This window comes from Neofelis nebulosa, chromosome 1 (genome assembly GCF_028018385.1).
Source record: "Neofelis nebulosa isolate mNeoNeb1 chromosome 1, mNeoNeb1.pri, whole genome shotgun sequence".
NCBI classification, from domain to species: domain Eukaryota; kingdom Metazoa; phylum Chordata; class Mammalia; order Carnivora; family Felidae; genus Neofelis; species Neofelis nebulosa.
The window spans coordinates 95,822,872-95,849,242 of record NC_080782.1 but is presented as its reverse complement, the minus strand read 5'-3'; the positions used below and the strand labels follow the sequence as shown (position 1 = coordinate 95,849,242).

The following is a 26,371-nucleotide window of genomic DNA, read 5'->3' as shown; positions in this document are numbered from 1 at the left end:
TCATTATTTTATATGTAGGACCTTCGAAATTACCAGTATACCTTGCATACCATAGACCAGCTATTGATTCATATGGAAATGGGGAAGAGCTGCATAAAAATACCTCGGAAAAAATACAATGATGTAAGTTTAATTTCTTCATGCAGATTTTGAAGATAATTATTGAACATTAGATTTCTTTAAAGGTGTGTTAAATTTGTTTTGAATCAGACTGTCTAATACATAATGGCAAAAAATAATATTTTTGAAATTAAAAAAAATTTTTTTAACATTTATTTATTTTTGAGAGACAGAGAGAGGCAGAGTATGAGCAGGGGAGGGGCAGAGAGGGAGACACAGAATTCGAAGCAGGCTGCAGGCTCTGAGCTGTCAGCACACAGCCTGCTGCGGGGCCTGAACTCACAAATCGCGAGATCATGACCTGAGCCGAAGTCGGACGCTCAACCAACTGAGCACCCAGGCACCCCAATATTTTTGAAATTTTAGATTTGTTTCCTAATAAGGGATTTGTTTTTTCTTTACTGTTTTTTTTAATGTTTATTTTGAGACCGAGAAAGAGAGTGCACACAAGCAGGGGAGGGGTACAGAGAGAGGGAGAGAGAGAATCCCAAGCAGGGTGCACGCTTTCAGGGCAGAGCCCAATTTGGGGCTCAGTCTCACAGACAGTAGGATCATGACTTGAGCCAAAATCAAGAGTCAGAGGCTTAACTGACTAAGCCACCCAGGTGCCCCTTTACTGTTTTATCTGTTAATTGAGGTGATTTTATGTTAAAACATTGGTTTCTATCACATTCTCAGGGAGTTGTCTAGACCAAAGCTTGATAATAAAGAAGAAGCTTAGAAGCTGGTTGGAAATATGGCCCTTTGAATGATTGTAACTAATAAGGACATAGCATGTTAATAGTGTTTCTAAATGGTGGGTTTTTTTTCCCCAGGTGATGAAAGTTATAAATTCTTCTAATGAGCATGTCATTAGCATTGGAGCCAGTTTTAGTACTGAAGCAGATTCTCACCTAGTCTGTATACAGAATGATGGCATTTATCAAACACAGGCCAACAGTGCCACTGGCCATCCTAGAAAAGGTAAGTGTTGGTTCCTAGTATTGATCTATAAAAGGACCTCAATAAATGGAATTCCATCCAAAGGGGAAATATATATATTTTACTTATTTGCTGAATTGATGATGATAATACAGTTTGCTTTAAAATTTTAGCTACACAGGGGCATCTGGGTGGCTCAGTCGGTTGAGTGTCTGAGTTCGGCTCAGGTCATGATCTAGCGGTTGACGAGTTCGAGCCCCACCTTGGGTTCTGTGCTGACAGCTCAGAGTCTGGAGCCTGCTTCGGATTGTGTGTCTCCCTCTGCCCCTCCCCTGCTCACACTCTCTCTCTGTCTCAAAAATAAAAAAAAAACATAAAATAAAAAATAAAATTTTAGCTACAGAAATTAAAAATTGCTTCTAATTTGTGTTTTTTTCTTGGGCTACATTAGGTTTAAAGGTTAAACATTATATTTATTTTGATATCTTCAGGTTTAATTTATCCCATGTGGTATGAATTTTATTTTCAGTAATTTCTCTCTGGAATGAGGTGTTTGTCACCTTTGTTTGCTCTTTGCTTCAACTCTTCTTAGGGGAGTACAGGGTGGATAAAGAATGAAGAATGATTTATAATTTTTTTTAATGTTTATTTATTTTTGACAGAGAGACACATAGAGCGTGAGTTGGGGAGGGGCAGAGAGAGAGGGAGACACAGAATCCAAAGCAGGCACCAGGCTCTGAACTGTCAGCACAGAGCCTGATGCAGGGTTTGAACCCACGAACCATGAGGTCATGACCTGAGCCGAAGTCGGAAGGTTAACTGACCATGCCACCCAGGCGCCCCGAGAATGATTTATAAAATTGTAAGTGGCTGGGGATATAAAAATGGTAAAGGTGGTAGAGTAGCTTATGTGAGTGTCATTACTCTCACTTCTGGCTGAATGGCCTCAATGACTACTGTGATTGCCAAATCCTTGCAATAGAGGGCCTAACAAATTGAAAGTTAAGTGAACGTGAGTATTTCATAAAAGTAATACATTTTTATAAAATACATATTTTTTAAAAAGCATTTTTAAAAAAGGGGGCACCAGGTGGCTCATCAGGTAACTGTCTGACTCTTGATTTTGGCTCAGGTCATGATCTTACAGTTTGTAAGGTAGAGCCCCTTGTTGGACTCTACACTGACACTGCAGAGCCTGCTTTGGATTCTCTCTCTCACCCTCTCTCTCTGCCTCTCCCTTGCTCTCTCGCTGCCTCTCAAAATAAGTAAATAAACTTAAAAAAATTTTTAAGTATTTTAAATAAAAAATAAACAGTTTTAAAAGTCTGATATTCTAGCTGCTAATAAAATTTTTGCCTCTGATTATAAAGGTAATATGTATTTACAGTAAGTTTGGAGAATAAGTTTTAAAAAATAGTAAAAGAAAAAATAGTGCCAAGTTATGGCCATTGTTGACATTAACATATTTCCTTCTTATATTAGTAGATATCTATTAAGTAGAAGATTTTACTGGATATTTATATTTTTAGTTTAACATGTCATTAACACTTTTGTTATTGAAACTCAACAACTATTTAATATTTGTTTGAATAGGTATATATTTTATAAAATTTTAAAGGTATAAATATCTACAGTATAAAACCTCCTTTCTTCCCTTGACCGTGAAGCTCATCTCTTTTCCTCCCCACAGGCAACCAAACCAATGTTATCAATTTTTTGTACATCCTTTCAGAAAAATTTTTGCTTGCATGTATATTTAAGCAAATACACACACATCATCCTTACACTTAAAAAAATTTTTTTAATTTTTTATTTAGTTTTGAGAGACAGAGAGAGACAGAGCGCAAGTGGGGAAGGGGCAGAGAGAGGGAGACAAAGAATCTGAAGCAGGCTCCAGGCTCTGAGCTGTCAGCACAGAGCCCGACGCAGGGCTCAAACTCACAAACTGTGAGATCGTGACCTGAGCTGAAGTCGGACGCTTAACCAACTGAGCCACCCAGGCTCCCCACTTCCACTTTTTTAAACAAGTCATAACATGTATTCCATTCTGCACCTTGCTTTTTCTTTAAGCACATCTTGGAGATGATTCTGTGTTAGTATAAAAAGAACTTTTGTATTCTATGTAACTTTACACTTTTTATGTGTTCATCATTCATTTATTTCTTCCTTATTAATGGACATAGTGAGTACCAATTCTTGGTTATTTATAAAAATGTACTATGAATAACCTTGTATATGTATATATTCCTGGTAGTGGAATTGCAATTTTAATAGGTAATTATCAAGTTGTCTTCCATAGAGGTTGCTCTGATTTATGGTCTTACCATTAGTGGATGTTTGATTTCCCATTCTCTGACATAGACGCAAACATTTTAAGTAGTACAGTAGCTGTCAATTATTAGATACAAACATTACCTAACCTTTATGCAGTATTTTTTATCTTAATTTGGTCTACTTTTTTTTTTATTAGCTTTCTAATATAAGTGGTATGGTATGGGCATGGCATTTATCAAGTACTTAAATATGCCATGCTCCACATTATACATTTAACAAATATATAGTATTTCAAAAAAAGGTAACATTAGGGGCACCTACCTATTTGGCTTAGTTGGTTGAGTGTCAGACTCTTGATTTTGCTCAGGTCATGAACTCAGGGTTGTGGGATCGAGCCCTTTGGTGGGCTCTGTGTTGAATGTGGAGCCTGCTTGGGATTCTGTCTCTCTCTCCATCTGTCTCACTGTGTCCCTGGCCCCGCTCACACTCCTGCTCTCTCTCTCTCTCAAAAAAAAAAAAAAAAAGCAATATTAAGACTTTTTTTTTATCAGTGACAGGTGCAAGTTTTGTGGTATTCAATGGAGCTCTCAAAACATCTTCAGGATTTCTTGCTAAGTCCAGCATAGTTGAAGGTATGAATTTCATTTTTAAGATTGTTTTAACGTAAAGATGTTTTCCATTTCCTTTTAAAATGTATTTGACACAAAAGAACATATGTAAGTTAGAAAGCACACTACCACAAATTTATATGAAATCATTACCCAACTCAAGGACCAGAATATTACCAATATTTGGGTCTACCTTAAGCATAACAACTCTGCCATAGGCTGCACGTCCTGCCTGTACAGAGCCTAACAGTCAGTCTGAGGTGAGAACTTAGGGTGTTTCCTTAGCATGCACACACCCTGATCATGCACACAGTATTGTACATGTGTGTGGCCTTCTAAATTCCCAGAAATATGTTAGAGCTTTTCAAAACCTTATGGCCATCACATTCTCCAGCTTTTCCTTTTAAGTGTTTGGTTGGCCTATTGTTTGCCTCTTCTGTTCATCTGCTGCACAGGTGGCTCCACTGTTAATCATTGGCCTCTAATTGTTTTTGACAAATGCTCCCTGAGAAAGGCCTTTTTGTACTGGGCAAAATACCCAAGTCAAAATTATCAATTCTCTGGTAATGAGACTTTGAAGGAGCTCTGACCTCCTTTTGCCCTTTCCTGTGGCTACCAGGCTTTTGGTTTTTACCATGATTGTAGGCTATTGGTTTTTAAGGCTTCCACTCAGCTAGAGAGGAGAGGATGGGAATAGGAAAGTTAAAATGACAGAAAGCCCAAAGCTTGCTGTTTTTATGAAGACCCAGCCATTTTTCTTGAATAAATATCCCCCAGATTGCTGCAAGACTTTAGTTAATTTCCAGAGTTCTAAAAAAGTTTCTTGTGACATTTTATTAGTTCCCTTGTTCTTTTTATGGAGGAGAGTATTTTGGGAGATTCTTAAGTCCGCTTTTTCACTGATGTCCTCCCTACTATCTCAAACATAGGTTTATAGGAAATTCTCCTATCTTTGGTGCCATGCACATACTTTATTCTTTTTTTTAGTAGTGCCTTGGCCACTTTAAGCCTTTCAGTTTTCCACATTAAATTAGGACCAACTTGTCAGGTCCTAATGGTCCATTGGAATTTTTATTCGAATTGCGTTAAATCATTTAGTTTAATTTTGAGAAAAACTGACTTATTTTCCATTCTCAGTGTTCCTATCCATAAAAATGGGCTATCCTTAATTTAGGTAATGTTCAATGTCTTTTAGTGAAATTTTATAGGGGCACCTGGGTGGCTCAGTCAGAAGACCATGCAACTCTTGATCTCAGGGTTGGGGGTTTGAGCCCCATATTGGGTGTAGAGATTATTTAAAAATAAAATCTTTTAAAAAATTAAAAACTTAAATTTTATAGTTTTTGTATAGGTCTTGCATGTCTTCTTTTGATTTATTTCTGTTACAGATTTTATTGCTGATGTAAATGTATCTTTTTAAAGTTTTTGTTTTGATGTATAGAAATTCATTTATTTCTGTATTTTTATCTTATAACCAGTAACACTGCTGAATTCTCATTGTTTACAATAATTTACCTATAGATCTTTTTAGAGTTTTCTGTATAGCTCAGTATATCATATTTTAATAATGGTAATTTTGCTTATTTCTTTACAGTCCATCTGGCTTTTATTTTTCTTGATTATTGGCTAGGTCTACCAGTTGAAGCAGTGAATGTAAATGCTCTTGTCTAGATCCGTGTTTGTCAAATAATACCTTTTAAAAATAAGTGAGCTTTTATGATTCAATTTTGTGTGCCATCTCTGTCATTCTGATAATGGATGTGAGGTATCCAATTATATTTTTTCTTATTTCTTATCACATATCTTCAGGCTTTTTAAATGTTTTGGGGTTTTTTGTTTGTTTCATCATGATAAGTGTACTGCTTAATCCCTGTCACCTATTACACCCATCCACCTCCTCTGTGGTAACTATCAGTTTGTTCTCTACACTTAAGAGTCTGTTTCTTGGTTTATCAATTTTTTTTCTTTCCTTATTTGTTTTGTTTCTTTAATTCCACATATGAGTGAACTCATGTCGTATTTGTCTTTCTCTGATTGACTTACTTTGCATAGCATTATACTCTCTACCTCTATCCACATTGTTGCAGAGGGCAAGATTTCATTTTTTTATGGCTGAGTAATATTCTGTGTGTGTGTGTGTGTGTATGTGTGTGTGTGTGTGTATCACATCTTCTTTATCTGTTTATCTGTCAGTGGACACTTGGGCTGCTTCCCTAGTTTGGCTATTGTAAATAATGCTGCTTTAAACAAAGGGGTGCATGTATCCCTTGAATTAGTGTTTTTTATTTATTTTTTGGGTAAATATCCATTAGTGAGATTATTGGATTATAGGGTAGTTCTATTTTTAATTTTTTGAGGAACCACCCTGCTACCTTCCACAGTGGCTGCACCACTTTGCCTTACTACCAGCAGTACACAAGGATTCCTTTTTCTCCACATCTTCACCAACCCCTCTTGTTACTTGTATTGTGGATTTTAGCCATTCTCACAGGTATGAGGTGATATCTCATTGTGGTTTTGATTTGCATTTGCCTGATGATGAGTGATGTTGAGCATCTTTTCATGTGTCTACTGGCCATCTGGATGTCTTCTTCAGAGAAATGTCTGCCCATGTCTTCTGCCCATTTTTAAATTGGAATATTTGTTTTTTGGGGTATTGAGCTGTATATGTTCTTTATATATTTTGGATACTAACCCTTTATCAGATATATCATTTGCAAATACATTTGGCCATTCAGGATGTTGCCTTTTAATTTCGTTGTGTTTACTGTGCAGAAACTTTTTGTTTTGATGTAGTCTCAATAGTTTATTTTTACTTAGATTTCTCTTGACTCAGGAGACATATCTAGAAAAATGTTGCTGTCACCTATGTCAGAGAAATTACTGTCTGTGCTCTCTTCAAGGATTTTTATGGTTTCAGGTCTCACATTTAGGTCTTTAATCTGTTTTGAGTTTATTTTTGTGTATGGTATAAGAAAGTGGTCCAGTTTCATTCCTTTTTTTTTTTTTTTTTAAAGACAGAGCATGTGCATGCATGAGCAGGGAAGGGGGAGAGGGAGAGGGAGGGAGAGAATCATAAAGCAGGCTCCATGCCTAGCATGAAGCCCAAAGTGAGGCTTGATTATGCAACCGTAGATCATGACCTGAGCCAAAATCAAGACTTGGATGCTTAACCAGCTGAGTCACCCGGGCACCCCCCCCCCCAGTTTCATTCTTTTGCATGTAGCTGTCCGGTTTCCCCAGTATCATTTATTGAAGAGACTGTCATTTTCGTTATTTATTCATCCCTCCTTTGTCAAGGATTAATTGACCATATAATTGTGGGCTTATTTCTGGGTTTTCTCTTCTATTCCACTGATCTATGTGTATATTTTTATGCTAGTACCATTCTGTTTTAATTACTACTGCTTTGTAATATAATTTGAAGTCTGAAATTGTGATACTTCGTTTTGTTTGTCTTCTTCAAGATTGCTTTGGCTAGTCAGGGTCATTTCTGGTTCCATACAAATTATAGAATTGTTTGTTCTAGTTATGTGAAAAATGCTGTAGGTATCTTGATAGGGATTACATGAAATCTGTAGATTGCTTTGGGTAGTATAGACCTTTAAACAATGTTTGTTCTTCCACCCCATGGGCATGGAATGTCTTTCCATTTCTTTGTATCATCTTGAATTTCTTTTGTCAGTGTTTTATAGTTTTGAGAGTACAGATCTTTCACTTCTTTGGTTAAGTTTATTCCTAGATATTTTATTGTTCTTGGTGCAATTGCTTTGTTTTCCTTTTTTTTAATTTTTTTTGTTTATTTTTGAGAGTGAGCGAGCAGTAGCGGGGGAGGGGCAGGGAGGGAGACAGAATCCAAAAGCAGGCTTTAGTCCCTGAGCGGTCAGCACAGAGCCTGACACAGGGCTTGAACTCACAAGCCGTGAGATCATGACCTGAGCTGAAGTCAGACACTTAACTGACTGAGCCACCCAGGTGCCCCTGTTTTTGGTGCAGTTGTAAATGGGATTGTTTCCTTAATTTTACTCTGTGTTTATCAGTGTATAGGAACACGACCAATTTCTGTACATTGGTTTTGTATCCTGAGACTTCACTGAAGTTACTTATCAGTTCTAGTTAAGTTTTTGGTGGAGTCTTTTAAGATTTTTAAAAAAATTTTTTAATGTGTATTTATTTTTGAGAGAGGGAGAGAGACAGAGCATGAGTGGGGGAGGGGCAGCAGGAGAGGGAGACACAGAATCTGAAGCAGGCTCTAGGCTCTGAGCTGTCAGCACAGAGTCCGACATGGGACTTGAATTTAGGAATGAGATCATGACCTGAGGCAAAGTTGGACACTTAACCGACTGAGCCATCCAGGCACCCCTAAGATTTTTAATATATAGTATTATGTCATCTGCAAATAGAGTTTTACTTCTTCCTTACCAGTTTGGATGCCTTTAATTTCTTCATGTTCTTTAATTGCTGTGGCTAGGACTTCATTACTATGTTGAATAAAAGTGGGGAGAATGAACATCCTTGTCTTATTCCTGACCTTAGGGGTAAAGCTCTCAGTTTTTCACCATGGAGTATGATATTGGCCTTTATTTCATATAAGGCCTTTATTAAGTTGAGGGATGTTCCCTCTAGACTTCCTTTAGAGAGGGTTTTTATCATAAATAGATGTTGTACTTTGCTGAGTGCTTTTTCTGAATCTATTGAAATTATTGTAGGCTTTTTCATGTTTTACTTTTTTGTGGTGGGTTTTGATTTTGCTCCATTTTTCAGGGCAGCATTTTGTCCTATGACCTCAGTCCTCTGACCTAAGAGTTGTTCATTTTCAGTTTGTTCAGTATTTTTCTTCTTGTAAGAATGGGAGTGACAACTTCAAACTCTTTATATGTTGGAGTAGACACTAGATGTCAGTATCATTTTTTGTAATACCAGTTGGCTGGCTTTTGTTGATCTGAAGCTGTATTTATTTCTTATTTTTGAAGGATATTTTTGTTAGATTTAGAATTCTTTGAAAGTTTTAATCATCATTAAAGATGTCATCTTGTCTCTTGGCCTCCATTGCTTCTAATGAAAAGTCAGCATAATTTTTTACATTTGTTTCCCCATATTTAATGTGCCCTTTTCTCCAGATGTTTTCAAGACATCCTTTTTATCTTTGGTTTTCACCAGTTTTACTGTGATGTGCCTTTATGTGGTTTTCTTTATATTTTTCCTGCTTGGCATTTATGGAGCTTCTTGAATATGGGTCAATATTTGTCATCAAATCTTGGGAATTTCCTACCATTATTTTTTAAATATTCCTATCTTTTTCTCCTGGGAGATATCTATATATTTTTATCTGTATATATGTATATGTATATTTATATCTATATCTCTTTTATACCATCCCTTGGGTCCTTGATGTTCTGTTTATTTTTCTTTAATCATTTTTCTCTGCGTTCTTTGGATCGGATAATTTTCATTGACCTTCATGTTCTCTGAGTCTTTTTTTTTTTTTTTTTTTTGCCATCTTCAATCTACTATTCAGCTTATCCATTGAGGTTTCAGTTTCAAGTTACTAGAACTTTTCAGTTCTAGAATTTCCCTTTGTTTTCTTTTAGTCTCGATTTCTGTTAATTTTTTTTTTTTTTTAAACATTTTTTTTCAACGTTTTTTATTTATTTTTGGGACAGAGAGAGACAGAGCATGAATGGGGGAGGGGCAGAGAGAGAGGGAGACACAGAATCGGAAACAGGCTCCAGGCTCCGAGCCATCAGCCCAGAGCCCGACGCGGGGCTCGAACTCACAGACCGCGAGATCGTGACCTGGCTGAAGTCGGACGCTTAACCGACTGCGCCACCCAGGCGCCCCTGTTAATATTTTTTTTAATGTTTATTCATTTAGCCCATATTTGCTTTTCATTCTTTGAAAGTTTTGCTTTAGGTCTTTAAATATATTTTAGAATAGATGTTTTCAAGTGTGTGTTTAATACAGCATCTTGGCTATCTATCTATCTCATGGTTGGTTTCAGTTGTTTAGAGGCTCACATTTTCTTGTAGTTCTCTCTGGTAATTTTTGATTATATACTTGTCACTGTTAATATGCTTAGAGACTTGAGATTTTATTAACTTTTTCTGAAGAAGGTTTATATTTAAGCAGGCATTTTCATGGCAAATCATGTTGAGCTTGTGTAGTCTGTATTTTTCACTTTGTTAACAGATGGATCTGTGGAACTCCTAAGGTGTTTACAATCTGGCAGGACACTTCTCCAAATCTGTTTTGCCTACAGATTTTGTAAGGGCTTTGGTTTTTGTTTGTTTGTTTTTGTTTTGCCACAGTGCAAGTTAATGAGATGTTAATAAGGTCTCTCTACTTTGGTTGGTCCAGAGTGTCAGTATCTCCCAGCATTGCTTGGTTTCTAGTATCTCTGTTATGTTCCAAGCCTAATAGCTATTCTCTGTTAGGCTTCATCTAATCTAACTCGAATACTGTGTCCGCAATTCTTGTCCAAGGACTCAAAGGGATCCTTACACACAGTCATCTGGTGTCTCCCCCTTCAGTGTCTTGACCCCAGATTCCAGGCTTCCCCAGACTTATCTCTGACTTCTCAGCCCAGTAATGGCCATTGTAGGTTTAATGGGTCACCATGCAGAAATTGTCTTGAAGCCTAGAACCTGGGCAATTGTGGGTGTACCTGTTGAGTTTTCCTCTAGGAATCACAGTATTGCACTTCATGTTGTTCACTACCTGAAAACAATTACCTCATATATTTTGTCTAGTTTTATGACTGGTTGTTATGATAGGGCAGTTTGGCATCAGTAATTTCATCATAGTAATGAAAATTCTTTCCATTGTTTGTTTTTTTTTAAAAAAAGAGGGGGGGGCGCTTGGGTGGCTCAGTTGGTTAAGCTTTGACTCTTAATTTTGGCTCAGGTCATGATCTCTTGGTTCATGAGAGTGAGCCCCACGTCAAGGTATGTGCTAATAGCACGGAGCCTGCTTGGGATTCTCTCACTCTCCCTTTCTCTCTGCCCTTCCCCCACTTACACTCACTCTTTTTCTCTCTCAAAATAAATAAACATTAGAAAAAGTTTAAAAAAGAATCCTTAACTTTGAAATACTTTTATTTCTTAGTAGAAAATCATTAAAATCATTTAACAGATGATCTAAAACTTGTATCTTGTGCAGAACATATTTTGATAGCATATTTTATGGATTAGATATATAAATTGATATTTAATAAAAGGAATGAAACAACTCATGAGTGAAACAACTCATTTTTAGATGGCTTAATGGTACAAATAACACCAGAGACCATGGATGGCTTGCGACTAGCTCTACGAGAACAGAAAGACTTTAAAATTACGTGTGGGAAAGTTGATGCTGTAGACCTCAGAGAATATGTGGATATCTGCTGGGTAGATTCTGAAGAGAAAGGAAACAAAGGGTAGGAATTTTTTGTTACTAAAATATAATTGATTTGATGGAAGGGGAAGGATAAAAATGCCCTGCTAACAAAATTAAGCATTTTATGAGTCAATATAGAATTATACCATTAATTTAAATGCCTATACTCTAATGAGTGGTCTTTTTTTTTCAAACATGTGCTTAACCAGCCTCATGTATATTTTCTTGACTAAGATGCTATAAATTATTAAAGAGTGGTCACTTTGGGAGAGGGACAGTGATAAAATGTGCACTTTGTAGCAATGTGACCTTGATACCAAGGTTGAAAAAGGCAACATATTTTTTCTGTTGTTTGGTACCTATTTTTGTGAAGTAAGTAAAGGATACCCTTTGAGTGTTTATTCTTTTTTATGTTGATTCACCGTAAATACAATAACTGAATTTAATGATATATACATTAGAGGCCGTATAGAATATTACTGCCACTTCTTCCTTTCAGTTATCCATTTTCTTGCTCTTTTGGAGATTGGCTAAAGGGTCTATAGTAAAGAAGGAAAAAGAGGGCTAATGCTGAAGGATTCCAAAACCAAGTTATTGAAATTCCTCAGACAGCTTTTCTTTTAGGAGTCTAAGGCATTTTAAACCTCAGGTCTGTATTGGGCATATGAAAGAGTAGATATAATTTGCTACACAATCAAGAAATCTTGGTAAATGTTTTAATTATTTGTAAATATTATTTAAATATTTGTAGGTAATGAGCTGTCTTACTGCTATAAATTTATAGTTTTCATATATTTTCTCCTTATTCAAATCTAATGACTCATTTCATAGAAAGCATTTTGGTACTAATAATACTACCATATTGTGTTTTATTCTGTTAGTGTTATTAGTTCGGTGGATGGAATATCATTACAAGGATTTCCAAGTGAAAAAATAAAACTGGAAGCAGATTTTGAAACTGATGAGAAGACTGTAAAGTGTACTGAGGTAACTGAGAAAGAAGATTCCTTCCCTTTATATGTTGTGTTTGGATATGTTTTTTTTTTTTTTTTAACTTGGGAGATTTCTCATTGCAGCTTATTAACACTTTTTATATTACATGTTGAAACACACACATATTTTCATCCCAGACTGCCTTCTGTATACCAGATTTGGATTTCCATAAGATTATTTCAGGCTTTGTATGGTACTGCCTGTACTCCCTGCCGGCTCATAGTTAAGTTTTGGCAGCATTGCCATCTTTGTATAGTAATGTGTTATTTGACTGTATTATTTTCATTTTTCTCTTATTTTATAAAAAATAAAATATTTTATAAATATCAGTTTATAATCAGCATTCACAATGGAAAATTATTTTTGCATGTTTCAACTTTAAACTAAGAGGTTATGGAATTATAGATTCTCAACCCCTTAGTCTATGTCCATACTCTCCCTCACTCTGCCTCCTGAGTCAGGCAATCAGTGTTACTCATTTCTTAGGTATTCTCTGTGATTTTATGCATGTACAAGATACAGAGAAACTATAGAGGACATAGAAACTATAGAATATTATTTCTTTGTATGATTTTTAGCTTCATTAAGATCCTTACAGGAAGGTGATCTTATAGGGTAGACTCATTTGTACCCTTCTCTAAACTGAACTAACAGGGTTTTTGTTGCCACAGGTTAATTTTAGGTTAAAATAGCTAAGTCTTGCCATATTCCAGAATCTTTGGTTTTAAGCTCTTACTACTTACTACTTACTAATGTGTGTATATATAGATAATGCTTTTAACTTGTGAATTCCATGGCACTAACACGGGAATTTTATTAATAAAGTTGAATTGAAAATAGCAGTTGTATTTTTCAAGCTACTTTTAATCTTAATCATGACTTGTTTCCTAATTAAATACATTTCAGGTGTTCTACTTTCTAAAGGACCAGGATTTATCTATTTCAGCAACTTGTTATCAGTTTGCAAAAGAAATAGCCATGGCTTGTAGTGCTGCACTGTGTCCTCACCTGAAAACTCTGAAGAGTAATGGGATGAATAAAATTGGTCTCAGAGTTTCCACTGATACTGATATGGTGAGGCATTTTTTGGTAATGTATTTTTGAAATGAATGTATCATATATTAAATAATCAAAAGTTTTTTCTTTAACCTTTTATTTGGGACAAATGAAGAGAACTAAAATTTGTTGAACATCAATGTGTACTACACATTGCATGTACATTATCATCTTTAACTCTTCAACAGTGGTCAGCAAACTTTTATGTAAAAGGTGAGACAGTAAATATCTTAGGCATTGTGGGCTGACGGCTTTTACAACTAACTATTCAGTCCTGCCATTATAGTGCAAAAGCAGCCATAGACCGTATATAAACTAATGAGTTCACTGTGTTCCAGTGAAAGTTTGTTTACAAAATAACTGGTGGGCCAGGTTGGCCCACGGGCCATAGTTTGCTGACCTCTGCACCATAGCAGTCCTACTTGATAAGTAGGTTTTTAATTTTTTAAATTCTGACTTTGTTCACATGATTTAAGATTACAGAAGTCGAGAAATGTTAAAAAAAGGAAAACCTTAGTCTTCTTTCCTTTGTTTTTCTCTAATGTGTCTTTCCTTCCTGTGAGTCTCCTTTACTACTCACACAAAATTCTTCATTTCTAACACTTCTGGTTACCAGATATGTAGAGAAACTACACCCACCGGCAAGTGGTTCTCAGACTCCAGCAGGATATCCAGAAATTCAACTCAATTTTGACACTTTATACCCAGAGAGAGAACATCAGATCCCATAGGTTAAGGGTTCATTCCTACAAGACTGTTCCCCCACACCCCTTCAGATGCTAATCATAAGCCCAGGTTGTCCGCTCTGTTTCTGAACAACCAGCTATAGATCAGAAATTCTAACAACCTCCTCCTTGGTTTTAATTAATTTCCTAGAGTGGCTCACAGAATTCAGGGAAACACTTATGTTTACCAGTTTATTAAAGGATATACACAGATGAAGACATATACATAGGGTGAAGTCTGGGAGGTTCTCAAGCATAGGCACGTCTGTCCCAGTGAAGTTGGGGTATGTTACCCTCCTAGTATGGCTGTATTAGCCAGCCTAAAGCTCTCTAAACTCCCCACTAGTGGGATTTTATGGAGGCTTTCTTATGTTGGTAGGATCAAATAGTAATGCCATTTTTAGCCCCTCTCCCCTCTCTGGACAGGTAAGGGTAGAGCTGAAAAATCTAAAGCTTCTAATTATGGCTTGGTCTTTCTGGTGACCAGTCCCCATTCAGGAACCCACCCAGAGTCACTTCATTAGAGTAAAAGATACTCCTAGTGCTCTTATCACTTAGGAATGTATAAGGGTTTTTAGGAGCCCTGTGTCATGGACAGTGTAAAATACAAATAGGAGAACAAGAGACACTTAACAGTGTTCTTATCAATTAAGAAATTACAAGGGTAGAGGTATCTGAGTGGCTCAGTCGGTTAAGTGTGCAACTCTTGATCTTGGAGCAGGTCATGATTTCATGGTGGGATGGAGTCCCGCCTTGGGCTCTGCATTGACAGCATGGAGCCTTCTTGGGATTCTCTCTCACCCTCTCTCTCTGCACCTCCCCAGCTTGAGCTCTATCTCTCAAAACAAATTAAAAAAAAATATGTGTGAATATATATATGTATATATATATACACGTATATACATATATACATATACATACATATATATACATATATATACGTATATATACGTGTATGTGTGTATATATATGTATATGTGTGTATGTATACATATATATATATATGTATATATGTATATATGTGTATGTACGTATATATACATATATATATAATTACTAGGGTGTCAGGAGCCCTATACCAGAAACCAGGGGCAGAGAATGATATATATATTCTGTTGTCTCACAAGCGTGTATAATAGGACCATCTTTTCAAACATTTCCAGAGAGCAATATTCATGTTGTAGTCCATGTAATGGGTAGCCCCTAGAGATATTAACTCCAGGTTATAATGTAAATGGTTCCCAGTAGAGCTGTATAAGATAATAGCCCTGGAAAGATCTCCTTCCCACTCTTGACTCCCAACCCCTATAGTCTATCTCCATACTCTTCTTCATCCTCCATTCCTGGTCACGCAATCAGTGTTACCCATTTCTATGTAGTCTTTATGAATTTTTGCATGTACAAGCAAATAAGTATATAAATCCTTTTTATTCCTCCTTTTACTCTTATTTTTTAACCTTGCTCTTTCAATCTATGTTTTAGAGATATTTCATATGACTACATATTCTTTTTAACAGTTGCATAGTAGTCATTTCTTATATAAATGTACTATAATTTATTTATAACTAGTTTTTATGTACTGATTGACATTTAGGTTATCCACAATATTTTGCTTCTGCATAACTGTGAGTATATAACATTCTTAGAGTAGAATTGCCAGGTGTAAGTTTGTACTCAATAGATATTACCATATTGTCTCAAACAGAGGTTACTACCACAATTTGTGTGAGAGAGTTCTTCCCCCAAATCTTTATCAAAGCAGTATGTAATCAAATTTTTGACTTTTACCAATTTTATAGGTAAAAAATGATACTCCAGTATTCTTTTAATGTGCATTTCTGTTTCCAACATCCAATATAATCAATTTTAAAGCAGGTTCTTCATTAGAATGGTTAATCTAAACATGAATGAGTTCATATACTGAGGGTTTGCTTTTCTTCAGTCAGGATGTGTTATACTCATAGTTCTTTTGGAAAGAACTTCTACTTTGATCTTACTATTAAAAATTCCTTTTTCAATTAAGCATCTGGTAATTATTTGTTTCAGTAGCCCAATTATTTTTTTTAGTCAAATGTATTAAAATGTAATTTTCACCAGCAACATTAAATTCAAATATTAAATATTTTTGCAACAACAAATTCAAAATAATTTTAAGTAGATTTTTTTTAATACCATAGGTTTTTATTTATAAGTCATGTTGGCAATTATTTAAAACCTTAGTTCTCTAGTGTGTTTACATGTGCATTGAGAAGAAACCTGAAGTATGAAGTAGTGGTATTTAAACAATTTTCATGATGTCTATGGGAAAGACACTTACAACTTATGCAGCAGATAAAAGAATATATAGGAGATGTGAAACATTAGTTTATGAAGTATTTATCAAGTATTTTCTTAACATGCTTAAACTGATATTTTATAATAGTTTGTATTCATCTGCTGAGTTAAGCAAGATTGCTTACTTTCTAGGGTTGATTTATCAAGATTTTTTTTTTTCCAGGTTGAATTTCAGGCAGGATCTGATGGCCGACTTCTTCCTCAGCATTATTTAAATGATCTTGATAGTGCTCTAATCCCTGTACTCCATGGTGGGACCTCCAGCTCTACTAGTTTACCATTAGAAATAGAATTAGTATTTTTCATTATAGAAAATCTTTTTTAGTGAAAGATATGAGTAATATTATATATTGCAAAGTAATTTGTTAAAACTAAATCCACTAAAACTGAAATGCCACAGACACTAAAAGTAAAGATTTGCTGTTTGAAACATGTAAGTTTTGCTTTTTAGGTAGGAAATGATCTTTTTAAATCATTAGCACAATATTTAAATCTCTAAAAATTTAAGAGACCCACAGTTTTTGAAGCTCTGACTTAATACAAGTTCTATAAAGACAAAGATTTTTTCTGTCTTTAATAAATTTGTAGCATTTACTGTGTTATTTAAATGCAAAGCCAAAGTATCTGCACTTATGTATACCTCTTTATGCCAAGAATGATTTTAATGAAGGCTCTTTTCAGATGTAACCTTATGAGGGAAATAGCTGTTACATATGCCAGTTACATTGCTGGCTTCTAGAGTCTGTTAAAAATGAATTTCAATGGCACAGTTTCCAGATCTTAGTCTTATAATTCTTTGAATAAGGCAGATAACGTATTTGTATAATTGGAGTGGAGACCTACCTCCATGATTAGATAAACTCTGATTATTTGGATCAAAATCAGAATTTTGCCTTTTTCTTCACAAATTATTATATATATATACGTATATATATATATACATATATATATACATACATATATATATATACACATATATATATACATATATATATATGTATATATATATATATACACACACACATATATATATGGTTTTCTTCTTTATTAAATGGGTATTCTTAAAATAATTGTGGGTGCTTCAGAATTTTGTGCTTATATATTTAAATACATTGTTTTTATAGCAAAAACATGTGATTCAGTATATGTTTTATAAGTCTTTAATAATTTATAAATAGGTAATATTTTTGTATTGCAGTGCATTATGTTTTCTCCTTTCCTTCCAAAATATACCCCACTGTATTTACCACTTCTAAGAGTGATGGACAACAGGCCATATGACCCTTGAAGTAGTCATTATGTAGCAATAAATGAAGCCTGAAACAGGATTTTTTTTAACTTCTCCTTTAAACCTTAGAACTTTCTTGGCGAGTCTGCATATTTTCAGTGACACCAATGTACTAAATATACATTTTAATGAACTAATTACTTTTGCATATTTTATATTCTCTATATGGTAGTTATTTTTTATAACAGGATATTAACCTAAGTTAAATTCTATGTGTTTGAAACTGTTACAGAACTTTCCTCTTCAAACAGCAAATTGTAAGAAGTACTTTGTGTTAAAAAAAAAAAAAGTAAAGGGGATATTTTAGTTAGTCCTATAATTTACATTATATGAATATAATCATTATTTTCATGTTTCTTTTTTATTCTTATGTGGTATATGTTTTTGTATCAAAACACTCATTGTATATTTCAAGAAAAAAGAAAACTACACTAAATAACCCTGATGTAAGAAAAAGACTTATGAAGCATCTCAACACTAAATAACCCTGATGTAAGAAAAATACTTATGAAGACCAAGTCAGGGTTATAACTCAGGATCTGAGTCTCAGGCTAGGAGAGACTGAGAATTTTACTCCATTGGTCATATGGTTCCTACTGAATCACATCTGTAGTACTAGCCAAAGACACCCTATGAAGGAGATTATCAGTCTCCTGGAAGTAGCTACTTCATAAGCAATGTAAAATGTTGCAGCTATTAAATAAAAAGGCAACACAAAGTAACCTGTGAAATTTATTGAATGGTATAGGATAAAAACAATTGCATATCAAACTCAGTTTATGTTTTCTGTGTATACTGTGTGTTTATTTTGTAGTATAAGTAGTTGCACAGTCTATGAATACTGAAATTACTTTAAAATAACAATTTGGTGCAGGGTGCTTCCCTTGATATAGGATAGGATAGGATTTGGATTTGTTTTCATAAAGTCTCTACAATTAATAAAAATTGGAATAATGTGCCTTTGGAGGCACATTTTGAAGTGTTCTTTGTAGCTGTACAATATGTTTCTGAATGCCATTGTTACTTATTTGGTCATGTTCTTCACATTGGTACTTATTTTGAAATTTTAATTTTTTTAAAGGTGAAGAAATAGAATGGTTCTTTGTATTCAGTCTGCACTGATCTGTTTTGGTCTTACGCCTTTTAGTATTGCTCTCTTTCTCTGAATTTTGAAATACGAAGTAAAATCTAGCCCACTTGTTCTATGCAGCCACCAAACAAACTTTGTGTCTATATACTTGCTATGTACAGAGCACTTTATTAGGCTTCACTGGTTGACAGATGAATAAAATATTTCTGTCCCTAATGGAACTGAATATGTGAAGCAGATAATTAACAAAGTAAAAGTAATTGCTAAAATAGAGATATGAATCTTGACTACATGGTTGGAAAACAACCCAGGAGGATGGCTATACCAATAAGGAGAAGGTTACCTGAGAACTTGTTAGATAGTGGGCATTAAACTCGGCTAGGTAAGAGATAAAAATCTGAAAAGTAGGTAATACATAGAAAGACTGGACCTTCTCTTGTATGAATATCTCACCTTCTGATTTAATCATAAAAGCAGTAGCCTGACTATGGTATCTCAACTGCCTAAATTTATAATAGCCTAGATTCAAATATTGTTTTATAAGAACAGAACTTTTCTTTTTTTAGTAGCAAGTATAACTTTGATAACTTGACTCCTATTTTAAAAGAAAATATCCTGAAATAAACCAGAAACCTACAAAACCATCTTAGGTTTTAATTTTTTTCTTTGTGATTAAAAAAATATATTTCAGGGGTGCCTGGGTGGCTCAGTTGGTTGAATGTCCAACTTCTGATTTTGGCTCAGGTCACGATCTCATGGATTGTGAGTTCAAGCCTTACATCAGGCAGTGCAGAGCCTGCTTGGGATTCTCTCTCTTTCCCCTTCGCTGCCCCTCCCCCACTCATTCTCCCCCCCCCCCAATATTAAAAAATTTAAAAAGTTTCATATATATTTATATATTATATATATATTTACACAGACACACACACATGATTCAAAAATCAGAATATACAAAACTTATTGTAGGGTCATCTGGGTGGTTCAGTTGGTTAAGCATTCAATTTCAGCTCAGGTCATGATCTTGCAGTTCATGGGTTTGAGCCCCATGCTGGCTGTGTGCTGACAACTCAGAGCCCGTACCCTGCTTCGGATCCTGTGTCTCCCTCTCTCTCTGCCCCTCCCACCCCCCCTTGCTCTCTGTCTCTGTCTCTGTGTGTCTCTCTGTCAAAAAGAAAAATAAACATTAAAAAGAAACTTATCAATGTAAAATTTACCTTCCACGTGTCTACCTTGTTCTTCTTACCCTCCAATCTCAACAAGTAATCATTTTTATTAGTTTCTTTTTTTTTTAATTTTTTTAATGTTCTATTTATTTTTGAGAGAGAGCATGAGTGGGGGAGGGGCAGAGAGAGGGGGAGACCCAGAATCCGAAGCAGGCTCCAGGCTCCGAGCTGTCAGCACAGAGCCTGACGCAGAGCTTGAACCCATGAACTGTGAGATCATGACCTGAGCCGAAGTCGGCCGCTTAACCAACTGAGCCACCCAGGAGTCCCATTTCATATGTATCTTCTCACAGTTTAGGTGTAGTAGCAGCAAATACAGATACATGTATTTTTTCCTCTTCATTTTTTATACAAAAAAATGTAGCATGGTGTTTATACTGAAGAACACATTCACTTCCTCAATTACTTTGAGTTATGAGGTTCATATTTAGAATTTTAAAGGTTTTGTTCCTTCTCAAACCACTATTGATAGAAGCTTATTAATTGCAGAAAGACAAAATCCTGTTACTGGAATTAGGACCATATGTTTCAGTGGGAGGACTATTTTTCTCATAACAATTTTATTACTAAAACACTTCCAAGCTTATTTTTTATTTGAGCTATACTTAAAATTTTTTTTTTTTTTTTGTTTTTTTGTTTTTATTTATTTTTGGGACAGAGAGAGACAGAGCATGAACGGGGGAGGGGCAGAGAGAGAGGGAGACACAGAGTCGGAAACAGGCTCCAGGCTCCGAGCCATCGGCCCAGAGCCTGACGCGGGGCTCAAACTCACGGACCGCGAGATCGTGACCTGGCTGAAGTCGGACGCTTAACCGACTGCGCCACCCAGGCGCCCCTATACTTAAAATTTTTTAAGACACCAAGCCTTGCCGTTTAAATTTATCTTTTGCTATATAATCGACATTTTCTTTTCACATCAGATTTTTGTAGTTTCAAATCTTTTATTTTTTCTTTTGTATTAAGCTTGGAACAATTTAATATTTAACACTCTTTAGGAAATACTTTGTGCATCTGCACTGAAAATTGCAACCATATTTTTCATGCTTTATACAAATGAAGAAGTAGGTCTAACTCAAGTGCTTTATTATGAACCTCTGAATATAATAAAGGTTTTCTTTTTCTTTTGGTAAAATACAGTGCTTCCCAGCCTCCAATATAACCCCCAGTGATCCCTACCTCCTGATATTCATACCCTTGTGTAGTCCCTCCCACATAACACTATTGGTCTTTGCGACCAATAGAATATGGCAGAAGGGTTGGGATGTTATTTCTAAGACTGTTGTGAAAAACTATCCCTTCTATCTTTGGTGCATTTCTTCCCACTCTTCCTTTCCTCCTTTTTTTTCTATCCTTTCTTCTTCACTCTGTGCCTCCCTTCCTGTCTATTAGATCACTCATTCTCGGGGAAGCCAGGTGCCAGGCACGGGCAGCACCATGGGGAGGCCCATTTGACAAAGAACTGAAGCCAACAGCCAAATGAGTGGAAGTGGATCCTACAACCCCAGTCAAGCCTTCAAATTGCAGTCACAGCCAAAAGGCTGTGATCTCACGATAACCACCAAAATAAGCCATTCTCTGATTCCTGAACCTCAGAAACTAAGATTATAAATTTTTCTGGTGCTAAATTTTCTGGTGATTTGTTATATGCAGCAAGTACTATTAGATAACTAATATAATATTTTTGAGCAGCTATACACAAAAATTGCTAAAAGTGATTAACTCTTAATAGAATAAAGCATATTTCCTAGCAACATTTATGGATTACATGCCACAAGTAGGATGTGCTATGTGCAGAGAATACCAATAGAATAGGGTTTGGCCATATAGGAACAAAGATGGAGTTGTGGGAAACTTCCTGTTTCTGGGAATTGCATGTTGGGATACTTAGATCCATTCTTCTGCTGAAAACCTAAGGTGATTAAAATACAAAACTCTTAAAGCATCAAGATATTAGACAGGAATGTTCAAGAGGAAAGAGAAAAAGAGAAGTTGGCATGTGGTCCTATTTGAGACAAACTTACAGGGTGAGGGGGGGTAGATGTCAAAGTTCAAGAGCCACACAAGGTTGTGCATCTAATCAGAATCATGAACCTAATGGGAATTTTCCCGCAAGGCTGAGACACACCAACCCCAAAGGGTTTTAGTCTTGGGATGGGGAGGAACCAGAAGTACAAAGTATTATAAAACTGTAGCCAAATTTAGAATTGCCTACATCATCCAAACTTAAGCATTTAACTTGCTTTAAGGTGTTCCACTCTGCAGAAGGAATAAAAACGTAAATCTTCTCCATAGCAAAGTAACTTCATTACAGGCCTCAAATTACTTTTCAAGTATAACATTTACTAACACACAGTTAAATAAGGAGTCATGTAAGGAAATGACTCCAGAGCCAAGAACTAGTAGAAATAATGAAAAACTCCTTTAGGTATTAGATTCCTGATTTCTGTGTTTAAAAAATAGGTGTGAGGTACCTGAAGGGAATGGGACACCATAAAAAGTGATGGAGCTAATGTGGGAAAACACTGAATACACATGTTGCAAGAATATATAAAAACTCTAAAGCTCTAATTAAGTAGGTTTAATGGTAGGATAGAATACAGCCACTGGGGAAAATTTATAAATAAGGATATAAATCAGGAAAAATTCTCCAGAGGTGCAGCCTGGAAAGACAACAAGTTGGAAAGATGGAAAGAAACATATACAGCAGGTATTGAGAAGTCATAATATATGCTTAACTAGCTTCAGGAGACAGCAGAATAGGACACAACAAATACTTAAAAACATTTTTTTTTAGGGGCACCTGGGTGGCTAAGTGGGTTAAGTGGCTGACTTTGGCTCAGGTCGTGATCTCGTGGTCTGTGAGTTAGAGCCCTGCATCAGGCTCAGTGCTGACTGCTTGGAGCCTGGAGCCTGCTTCAGATTCTGTGTCTCCTTCTCTCTCTAGCTCTCCCCCGTTTGTGCTCTGTCTCTGTCTTTCAAAAATGAATAAATATTAAAAAAAAATTGTAATGTTTAATTTTGAGAGAGAACACAAGCAGGGGAGGGGCAGAGAGATGGAGACACAGAATCTGAAGCTGTTAGCACAGAGCCCAATGGCTGAGCTCAAACCCATTAGCTGTAAGATCATGACTTGAGCCAAAGTTGGACGCTTAACTGATTGAGCCACCCAGGCACCCCTCAACAAATATTTTTAAATATAAACTTTTGAAAACTGATGAAAGACATTACTCCACAGATTTAGGAAGCTAGACAACTCCCAAACAAAAAGGAATCATTATAGACACATAGGAAAACAGGAACTGCCAGCTGGCACAGAGTCCAAGTAACAGTTTTGCTCTCTCTAGTCAAAAACACAGGAAAAAAGGAGTTGGGGCCATGAGACAGACCTTTTGAATTTACTTGCCTTATTCCTGGAGAGCTGCAGAAAAGCAGCATGCGCGCTCGTGCACACACACACACACCCTCCTCACCAGGTGTAAACCCTGTGAGGGAACCTTGCCCTACACCAAGCTAGAGACAGCAAAACAGCATCACCCCCCTCTACCCACTGGTGCAGTGGTGGCAGACAATCAGACTGCTGGGTGGAATACTGGGAATGGTTAAGGGAGGCCGAAAGCCCCGACCTTCTACCAGAAGACCAAGGAGGAGGATCTTGGAACCAGAGAATGTGGGTAAAGATCATAGGAAGTGAACCTCCAAATTTGTGTATAAAATCCTGGGACCAGTCCCAAGCTGTGCATGTGTGAAACTGACCAGAAGCAGCTCAGTAAGGGTTTTAAACACTGAACTACACTGCATATCACTATAGGCATTAACTCAGAGATAATGTGGCATAAAGCAAATATCACAATAAAGCAAGTCAAATTTGAATTTTTTGACTTCCCAGCACACATAAAAGTTATGTTCATACTATACTGTTTTTTACTAAGCTGTGATAGCATTATGTCTAAAAAACAACTTACATGCCTTAATTTTAAAATTCTTTATTGCTAAAAAATGTTAACCATCATTTGAGCTTTCAGCACATCATAATCTTTTTGCTGGTAGAGGGTCTTTATCAACCAAGTTTATGTAATATTCTAAATCTTTGGTGTCATTTCAGTAATCTTCACAGCATCTTCAACGGGAGTAGATATCATCTCAAGGAACCACTTTCTTTGCTCATCAATAAGAAGCAAGTGCTCATCTGTTCAAGTTTTATCATGAGATGGTAGCAATTCAGTTACATCTCCAGCTCTACTTCTAATTCTAGTTATCTTGCTATCTGCATCACATCTGTAGTTATGTCCTGCACTGAAGCCCTGAACCCCTCAAAATCATCCATGAGGGCTGGAATTAACTTTTCCCAAACCGGGTAGTGTTGATACTTTGACCTCTTCCCATGAGTCACAAATGTTCATAACAGCATCTACACTGGTGAATCCTTTCGAGAAGGTTTTCAGATGACTGCCCAGATCCATCACAGGAATCAATACACAGCTCTAGCCTTACAAAATATTTTTTTCTTTTTCTTTTTCTTTGAGAAAGAGTGTGTGTGTGGGGGGGGGTGGGAAGCAGGGATGAGGGGCAGAGGGAGAGACAGAATCTTAGGCTCCACGTTCAGCACAGAGTCCAATGCAGGGGTCAATCCCACGACCTTGGGATCATGACCTGAGCCAAAATCAAGAGTCACATGCTCAAATGACTCAGCCACCCAGGTGCCCCACAAAATGTATTTATTAAATAAGGCCTGAAAATAGAAATGACTCCTTAATCAACGGGCTGCAGAATGGATATAGTACTAGCAGGCATGAAAGTAACATTAATCTCATTGTACATCTCCATTAGAGCTCTTCGGTGGCCAGGGGAATTGTCAATGAGCTGTCATATCTTGAGAGAAATCTTTTTTTTGAGCAGTAGGTCTCAACAGTGGGCTTAAAATATTCAGTAAACCGGGGCGCCTGAGTGGCTTAGTCGGTTAAGCATCCGACTTCGGCTCAGGTCATGATCTCATGGTCCGTGAGTTCGAGCCCTGCATCGGGCTCTGTACTGACAGCTCAGAGCCTGGAGCCTGCTTCAGATTCTGTGTCTTCCTGTCTCTCTGACCCTCCCCCATTCACGCTCTGTCTCTCTCTGTCTCAAAAATAAATTAAAAAATTTTAAAAATTAAAAAAAAATATTCAGTAAACTACAGTGAGAAAATGCTGTTGGAAAAATGGCACTGATAGACTTGTTTGACACAGGGTTGCCACAAACCTTCAATTTGTGAAAAACACAATTATCTGTGAAGTGCAATATAATGACAATATAATGAGGTATGCCTGGATGCAGGTTTCAGACTGGCCACTGGGTGGAGCACGATCAGGGCAGATTAGAACCGCACTATAATGGTATTGAAAACTAAATTATCATTGGAACCACAACCCACATACAGCTGTCCAGGATATGTGGCCTGAACTAACAGGATGGGCTACAAGCTAAAACAAACCAAACAAAAACAAAAACATTCTTCTGAAGACTTGAACAGGACTGAGAGCTTCATAATATTCAATATATGTAGGAAATAATCCAAATAACATGTAAAACATTAGGGAGATCTAAACAACTCTAAAGGGAAAAGACAACAATAGCCAATTCTGGGGTTAGTCAAATTTTGGAATTATCAGAAAAAGACAACATGTTATTTTAATCATGTTCCACAAAGCAAGGGCAAACACTATTGAAATGAATGGAAAGGTAGAAGTCTTCACCAAAGAAAGAGAAGCTATAAAAAGAACCAAATTGAAATTTTATAAGTGAAAAATACAAATAACAAAAAATTTACTAGAGGGTTTTAATAGAATAGAGACAACCAAGGAAGCATCAGCAAATTTAAAGATACATCAGTAGAAATTATCCAGCCTAAATGACAAAGGGAAAAAAAGGCTTTGAGACTTATAAGAAAATATCAAAAGGCCTAATATTCATGTTATAGGAGTTGCAAAAGAAGAGGAGAAAAGACTGGAAGAAAAAACATTTGAAGAAATAATGGCTGGGGTGCCTGGGTGGCTGGGGTGCCTGGGTGGCTCAGCGTCTGACTCTTGGTTTCAGCTCAGGTCATGATCTCATGGTTCATGAGTTTGAATCCAGCATCAGGCTCTGTGCTGAAAGTGTGGAGCCTGCTTGGGATTCTCTCTCCCTCTCTCTCTGCCCCTCCCCACCTCTCAAAAATAAATAAACATTTAAAAAAAAAAAGGATGACTGAAAATTTCCAAAATGTGGTGAAAGACATAAATTTATATACATTTACCTAAAATTATATTTACAGCAGTTCTACTGGCATAGAAAATGCTAAAAAGTTAAAAACCATACCCAGGCACACCATAACCAAACTGATGAAGTAA

The 26,371-nt window shown here is 36.2% G+C and overlaps 1 protein-coding gene and 1 long non-coding RNA gene across 8 annotated transcripts in view; one reads left to right on the top strand and one right to left on the bottom strand.

Annotated features, from left to right (window-relative positions):
- The window catches only part of ZFYVE16 (zinc finger FYVE-type containing 16), a 51,011-nt gene extending 33,722 nt beyond the window's left edge, over positions 1 to 17,289 (top strand). For 4 of the 6 annotated variants that reach the window (XM_058728474.1, XM_058728495.1, XM_058728465.1 and 1 more), the window contains 7 exons: positions 19 to 123; positions 936 to 1,083; positions 3,867 to 3,947; positions 11,178 to 11,340; positions 12,182 to 12,287; positions 13,200 to 13,367; positions 16,572 to 17,289. In XM_058728474.1, the coding sequence (XP_058584457.1) occupies positions 19 to 123; positions 936 to 1,083; positions 3,867 to 3,947; positions 11,178 to 11,340; positions 12,182 to 12,287; positions 13,200 to 13,367; positions 16,572 to 16,733 (933 nt within the window). In that variant the 3' untranslated portion in view covers positions 16,734 to 17,289. Of the gene's footprint in view, positions 1 to 18; positions 124 to 935; positions 1,084 to 3,866; positions 3,948 to 11,177; positions 11,341 to 12,181; positions 12,288 to 13,199; positions 13,368 to 16,571 lie in introns of those variants that run through there. The other 2 variants (XR_009261219.1, XM_058728511.1) reach the window with 2 other exon arrangements.
- Positions 1 to 26,371, bottom strand: part of LOC131510901 (uncharacterized) — a 45,723-nt gene that overhangs the window by 14,505 nt on the left and 4,847 nt on the right. For both annotated transcript variants that reach the window (XR_009261239.1, XR_009261238.1), the window contains exon 2: positions 3,637 to 3,815. This is a non-coding gene — a long non-coding RNA (uncharacterized LOC131510901). The remainder of the gene's footprint in view (positions 1 to 3,636; positions 3,816 to 26,371) is intronic.